At 36.0% G+C, this 7,737-nt stretch overlaps 1 protein-coding gene across 1 annotated transcript; it reads left to right on the top strand.

The window, feature by feature from the left end:
- Positions 1 to 2,393: 2,393 nt before the first annotated feature.
- On the top strand, positions 2,394 to 7,172 carry LOC131958212 (ependymin-related protein 1; the record flags this gene model as incomplete). Its single annotated transcript, XM_059323100.1, is given in 7 exon segments — positions 2,394 to 2,531; positions 4,391 to 4,534; positions 4,936 to 5,049; positions 5,138 to 5,225; positions 5,366 to 5,533; positions 6,352 to 6,440; positions 6,609 to 7,172. Coding segments are annotated over 6 exon segments (657 nt in total). The 3' UTR covers positions 6,669 to 7,172.
- Between the last annotated feature and the right edge of the window lie 565 nt (positions 7,173 to 7,737).

Raw genomic sequence — 7,737 nt, 5'->3', positions numbered from 1 at the left:
CAACAGCTCTCTATAGTTTTCTGTCTTGTCTGGAGCTTAGGTCACTAACTACGGTTCTCTAGAGTTCTATGACCTACATCGTGAGCGTTGGCGAAATATTTGAACGCAATGATGTATTTTTATTTTATACTTTGATGGCCGCTTCACTGAATATAAGATAACGAGCCCGACCCGCGGCGTATCATACGCCGCTATTTAGTTGTTTTATTTTCTTCTTTTCAGGAATTCATAATTTGTGAATTCGACAGTACCAATGCTGCCACTGAAAATATTTGCTTTAAAACACCAACCCCCCTCCTTTCCCCAACCCCTACCCTACACCCCCCCCCCCCCGTGAAAGCAGCCTCCTCTTAGTTACCTCCTGTAAGTTTAAAATCGTTTCAAACTAAATTATCTGCCCCTAATAGCCGTCAACAAACCCGGCTCTACGATTTGTAAACATTTAGAGTGAACCACAGCTCACCAGATCATGTGGGGGTGGGGTGGGGGTGGTAGTGATAGTGATAGAGAGGAAGAGAGGGGACTGCAAAGGCGCGCTTGCAGCTTGTTTTCTAACGGCTCCCAGAAGAGAATTATATATATAGATATAGATGATGAATTTACTATGTATGAGTTTGGAGTTGGGGCTAGAGGTACATTCTTTCTTTAAGATTTAGTCTAATGTTGAATTAGGTATGTAGCTTTCAGCCATATCATCAGAGTTTCTTCGAAATGGAATTTATATAGAAAACATATACTTTTACCAGTGTCCGCCCCCCCCCCCCCCCCCTCGAAATATCAAGAGCACTCCGGAGAAAAAAAGTCTAGAAGAAACACTGCATATCAGAAATAGCTTTTTTAAGAAACTCAAATTTTCCCAAGTGGTGGGGAGGCTGAGTGGGGCGGGGGACGGTGTGTAAACATATAACTGCGCTGGTGAATTTGGGTGAACAGAGTTCAGGTCGGGATAAAAGATGTGTATCTGTATAGGCCCATTTGTGTTATACTTTGTGTAGGCCCAGTAAAAATCATTTACCCCAAGTTCAGTCACATGACCTAGCAGGAAGAAAAAAGTCCCGTCTCCCATCTCGGGGCTAGAAAAAGGGTTTTTCCTAAGTTGGGGGGGCGATTATCTCTTAAAAACAAAGTTCCTGTAGCATACTGTTGAACTGACTGGGAGTATGGCTGATAAAAGAAAGTAATTAGTTAAAAGTTTTTGCATCTCGTCCCGTACAGAGGCGTAGCGAGGGGGGGCGGAGGGGGACATATGTCCCCGGGCGCCGACCTTAGGGAGGGGGCGCCAAATTGAAAGTTTGAGGGGGGGTGCAAATGAAAAGTTCGAGGGGGGGGGTGCAAATCGAAAATTTGCTCCCGAGGGGGGCGCCAAATTGAAAGTATGTCCCCGGACGCCGGGAAGGGTCGCTACGCCTCTGCGTCCGTATCGTAGTTAAATGACGCCACAAAACACTCCGGGGGGGGGGGGGGGGGGTCGGACTTGTGACTTGTGTGACAATAGAGGGGGGTTGTGAGCATGATGTCGCACTTTCATTTACTCTTAATCTTTATTTTTTATTTGTGTTGATAATTTAAAAAAAAAAACAGTAACCTCACATGGCGGGAGAGTGGGTGCGGTCAGCATCGTATGACCCCGTTAAAAAGATTTCACCAAATCGAAACATTTTCTGTCAAAACAATGTTTTTATTTGGTAAATTAAAAAATAATAGTGGGAAGGGGGTGACGCCAAACCAAAAATGCACTATTATTGGAGGGGGAGGGGTGGGGTGTCAGTGGTTAAAAAAAACTGGTCAGTGTAATCTTGACAATAAAAATTTTGTAGAAAGAAAATTTGTTTACCGCCCCACCCCCCCCGAAAATTTCAAGTGCCCCCCCCCCCCCCCCGGAGAAAAAAGTCTGGAAGAAACACTGGCCTCAAATAATGACAAATATCATTTATTTTTATTTGTAAATCTACAAAAAACGAACATAGAACTTTGGAAGATTCTAGTTACGAATAGTCAGATTTCTATGTATAGATCTAGAACTCGATATAGTTTACTAGTTTACTAGAACTAGATCTAGAGATCTAGATTCTAGATCTATATTATTCTATTTGTTGGTAATTTCGATCTAGATCTAGTTACGTAACTAACTAGTTACGTAAGTACGTAACTAACTAGTTACGTAAGTTAAGTATCACGTCTAACGCCTTCACTGCCAGCAGGGGTCGATTTAAAATTTTGTCTTTCTTCTAATTTTTACACATTCTAAAGCCGAATTTCTAAAATATTATTCCGAATACCACATGATATAGGCCTAAAGTTATTATTATACCGTAAAATACAAGGGTAGATTCAGTGAACTACCACGACCTTGAGTTTTTCAGATGTTTATATTTAGCTTTTTATAATAACAGTGCATCCCGTGACTAGCAAGGGTCACGTGAACGAAAGTTTCTGGTAAACACAAAGCTACTTCTACAAAAGCTCGAACGTCTGCGCTCAGTTGCCAAGCACGTACTGAAAGACAGAAGTCAACTACCCAAATTTCATCGGTAAGTTTTCATTTCATTATCACTGAGTTTTAAAGAATTATCTTCAATTAGGTTAAACTAATATCTAGATCTAACACTTTGGATAAACTCTTGCGATATGAGTTGACAATGACATTTTCATTCAATTCATTGACATGAGTCATCAGTTTTTCAAAAACTTTTCTGATCTAAATTCTAAGTCCACTCTCGAGATTGATTTTTAGTTAATTCCTTAGTAATTGTTTTTATTTTAGTTAGATTTAGATTTGTGTGAATATGTCGTTTCAAAGAAGCTATTGCATTTATAATTTTATAGACTGGCACTAGGCCTAACAACAAGTAACAGTTACTAGATCTAGTCTAGATCTAGATCTAGAATCTAGACTAGATCTACTAGATCTAGATCTAACAACTTATTACTGAACTTAAGTTCGGGCATAACACCTTAAGGGTACCTTCTTCTTTAATTAATTAAATAAGTGATAGGTCTACTCCTGTCTAGACTACTGGTAGTGTTGAGTTTGAGTGTAATATTGATAAATATTTTGGTGTGGTGCTAAATGAATCTATATTCTAGAACTAGAATCTAGACTAATAGGCCTACTATCTAGACTCTAAAATATAAATAAATAAGAATCTAGATTCGAGTTGACTAGTAGAGTAAACTTATAGTGGAACCAATAGTATTTATAGAAACTACATTTAACAAGGCCCAATCTTAGTCCATCGAAACTTTATTCCCATTCATATTTGATATTATTGTAGGCCACTTGTTCTTATCTACTAATACTAGTACTAGATCTATTAGTAAAGATCGCTTTCATTCATCCTTTCAATATTCATACTCATAGAAGCACTAAAGAAAAAAACCTGCAATAATATAGCCTTAAAAGGCATTCAAAGAAATTAAATTGCATCAAATATTTTACTATAGGCCTATAGACTAAACTTTTGTCATACTAATGTCCGATGTCACAATGTAATCTTCTTAAAAATTGTTAGGTTATTTAACAAAATACTATTAACTTGCAAATCAACACTAACCCTATCCCCATGTATTACCATAGCCCAACATAATTTTCTGACCATAACATTATCAAGCTTTGCACCACAATACACAATTTACAAATTCTAGATTTCAATGATTTGAGTGTCTATTTACAGTAAACTACATATAGCCTTTAAGTTTAGAGCTGTTAGTTGTGGCTATTTTTAGCAGACCAATCATTTTAAAATTTATGGTCCTGTGCACGCGTGCATATTGGTCATCTTGCGTATGGCATTCATCTTTTCATTCTAGAAGTAACTCTCCATTGGTAGAAGTAGAAGTGGTTACGCATCAGGCATCATGTTTTCATGGCGTTTTATTCCTTTTGACTAAAGTTTTTTTTTTCTTTTTCTTGGTATAGACTAATTTAGGGTTAAGGATTTGGTTAGGTCTAATGCAGCTACATAACAGTACATTGCATATATAGAATTACAAAATCACAGTAAAAAATGCTATGCTGATTGGTAGTACTAGTAGCATAGATCCATCGTCTATCATCAATAACCATGACCTCGGTCTTCATCGTGAAGGCAAGAACAGACCTAAAAATAACGATACTTAGGCCTGCCGGGTATATTACTAAACAAATGTTTAAAGGGGCTATTCATGGCAGACTGTGAATAGCTGCAGCCAATTATTTGCAGATAGGTTTTACAGTGATATTCAGATCAAAATTATATATTAACCATTATTACTTCATAGTGCTGCCAATAAGTTGCATGTGTAAAGATCAAATCTTTAACAGGAAATCTTCACAATTACATTTTAAATCAACTTCGTATTAGTAAACATATGTACACTGAACATAAGTAGGCCTATGTTTATTTTACAGATCAAAATGCAAGTCACAGCTGTTATAGTCACTCTGTGCTCAGTTGTAGCACTTGGTTATGCCTGCTGCACACCTGACCAATGGGAGGGAGCTGAAGCTTCAATTGGAGGATGGGCCACTAAAAAACGCCATGGCCTTCTGAAGGTAATTATCATCAACCGATTAAATATCTAAACAGTTACCTGAATGTCATGCATAAGCAAATTTTCTCTTATCTATTCAAATTCAAACATCTTGTCAGTCATGTCACAACATCCAAAGTAGCTTTTGAATGTTTTGACTTAAGCTACCTTTTTTTTTTAGATAAGTGTTAAAGTTGTTTATTTTTTCAAATTTGTTTTTAAAAATAAGACTTAGGTGATAGTTATAAGATAGTGACTATCCTGCAAAATAAAATATTAATTTAGGCCACGTTTTGCTTATCAGATAGTTGTTTAAATGCCTTTACCGTATGCAAAATGTTTAATCTTATGAAAATGTAGGCCTACATCCAGAGTTGGTTATCCACTGACATTTTCTGACCTAATTTTTCTTCCTGCTTCTAGGAATACATCAAAGTGTCCTATGACGCTACCAACAATCGCACTGCTGCCTTCCTTGACTACGTTAACGGGGATTTCTCCAACAAGTATCAGATCGTCACCAGATACGATGAAGGGGTATGTGTATCTTATTGACATTATTTTTATACCATAAATCCTTTTTTAGTTAACTCTGATTTTATGTTAATCAATGTTCATGTTGTAGGTTGGCAAATTGTACGTCGTTGACCTGAAGAAAGACAAATGCTGGACTAAAGAACTCACCCGTCCATTCCGTAAAGCTTGCATTCCTGGTAAGATAATTTCTGACACATAGTTGGAATAGTGTTTGCTTTAATGATTTGAGCCTTCATTTTAAAGGTTACGCTAACAAGGTACATTTTTTAGCTTATTTATAATTTAAATAACTTGTTTTATCAAATTCTGTTTTCAGATTCTGCCAAATCAATGGGTGAATATTATCTTGGTCTTGAGGGTGGATTCAAAGTGTCAGGTTTCGAGGTGAAGGGAAAATCTTTTCAAGTGTTTGTCTCCGTGCAGCTCCTGGACAACAATCAGTGTGTGCCTGTGGGAGAAACTGTTACCGGAAGTCTCCGCAAAGGTAAATTGGTTTTCCATTCGGATATGCTAGCTTTTATAAACTTACAGCTATTGGGCGCTTTAAAACTTGTACTGTTTACTAAAAGTAGCTGTAAATTTTAATTTTAAATTCTGGATACTTTTTTAAATGTTTGTTGCATTTATTGGTGTACTGGGTTGTTTTTCAAAGCTTGTGCATTTCTACTTGTACATATTCAGTGTAGTTAATTTAATTAAACTTCAGTTTAATTTGTTTTGGGATTAAGTCTTGTACTTGGAAATATTTAGCTTGAAAATTATGTGGTATTTGGTCAAGCTGATTACTCGAGAAATGTGAATGCACTGTAGAACCTGTAAATTGAGCTTTGCCAAGTTTTTTTTAGATTGTCTTGTGTAATTACTTACATTTAAAAAAAAATTATTTGTGGGTTAAGGTCTTTGTATACATTCTTGTCTGATTATTTTATGAAATTTTTATACATAATTGCACTTGGAAGCATTCTTTCACAAATCTATTGTATAAATGAACTATTTCCCAAAAGCAGACTCAGCATGCCTTAACTTTTTAAATACAAGTTTAAAATGAAAAACATTGTCAACTTGTCCTGTGAAATGTTCTGAGTAGTATAACTACTTTTAAAATGTTAGTGTTTAAGAAAAGAGTACATGTTTAGTTATATCCTTGCATCTTTAAGTTGAAGCCCTACAAAAACACACGGCAAACATTATTGGTTAGCTTTTACAATATTAACATGCTCATTCTTTAAGCCATACAGCTTACATATATCTGAGCATTGAATTAACTTTTACAAAAATTTAACCATTTTTATTCTTCCCTAGCTGACTTTGTACAAAATGTTGGCTTCATCAATGTCACCCCTGGCATCAAGAATGAGACTGTCTTTGATATCCCCAAAGCCTGTGAAAAGGTAAGATTTATTCGACATTGGCCACAATATTTATTAAGGTTTTATATTAAAAATGATTTTATTCAACGCATTAACCACAATATTGTTTTAGGTTTTATATTTAAAATGGTTTTAACCCATTAGCCACAATTTATTTTGACGTTTCATTTTTTTTTTCTATTCTCCTAGATGGAAGATTTCTCTTTAGCTGAAGAGTTGTCCCGTGAACACTACATCATGGCTGTCTAAAAGACTGTTTCTTTAATAAGTTTTTGGTGTTTGTTTTTTTTTTTGGTTTTTTTTTTTTTTTTTTTTTTTTTGTTCAAGTACATCTTAAGTGTACATTTCCACAATTTTAAAGCATAATTTTGTTGGTCTTTTGCCAAGTTTGTAGTAAGTTGTTTACTATTGTGAGATAAAAAAATTTTATTTTCTCAACTAACTATTCCATTGTGTGATTAACCACCGAACAAAATAATTTAAATAGAATTTTTTTTTTAATCTGCATTTTTGAGTTGCCGAATCAGTGTGCCTTTTAATGTACATCGATGATTGGATAAAGTATAGATCTCAATGTAGCTGAAATGTGTTGGATAGTAATTAAAATTTGTCGCATGTATCGAGATTGCAGAAAGAAAACAGAATCTCAAAGTTTTTTCATAAGTAGGGATCTCTGTATTTGTTTCAAGCAGGTGTAAATATACTGTTTGACTTTTTTGTATGAAAAATAAAAGTATCTCCTGATACACTAAACAGATTGTCTGTGTTTTTTGTCAGACCACCTTGTTTTTGTTGTAACCATCTTCTGTGTACTAAGGCAAGTTGTTCTTGTTGGCGCATTATCCCCAATCTGGTTTAAAGACTGTTTCTTTTCTGGACGGTCAAGGGACTGTCCGAGGCATTGGTCTGGTTGATTAACCTTAGTGCTGAAGTCAGTTTTCTGGAAGGGGAAAAATAATGTAATGTGTGAATCAAGAAGCTGAACACTTGGTTTAAACATTGGGTCTTCAAACTATCTGAAGGAATATCATTTATTAAACAACCTGAAGGTGGGAAAGAGAACTTTCTCTCCCCCCCCCCCCCCCCATCAACTTTTACAACTGGCTTATCAAGTTGCTTCTGACTTCTAGTAAGTTCTGACTAGTGAAGATGTACAAAAATGGCATTTTTACGTTCTCAAATGTTATGGAACTTGCATACACGTTTGTAAAATAAGCAGCCCAGCCTATTCCCCCCCCCCCCCCCACCCACACATTCACAAGACAAACCTGCCGTTGACGTTCAGTTTAGCAATGCAGGACTGTTTATAGTGGCCAAA

This window comes from Physella acuta, unplaced genomic scaffold (genome assembly GCF_028476545.2).
Source record: "Physella acuta isolate Inbredline_101_S28 unplaced genomic scaffold, ASM2847654v3 ptg001300l, whole genome shotgun sequence".
In the NCBI taxonomy this organism is placed as follows: Eukaryota; Metazoa; Mollusca; class Gastropoda; family Physidae; genus Physella; species Physella acuta.
Note: the sequence above shows the minus strand (reverse complement) of the source record. Positions and strands in the feature narration are given on the sequence as shown.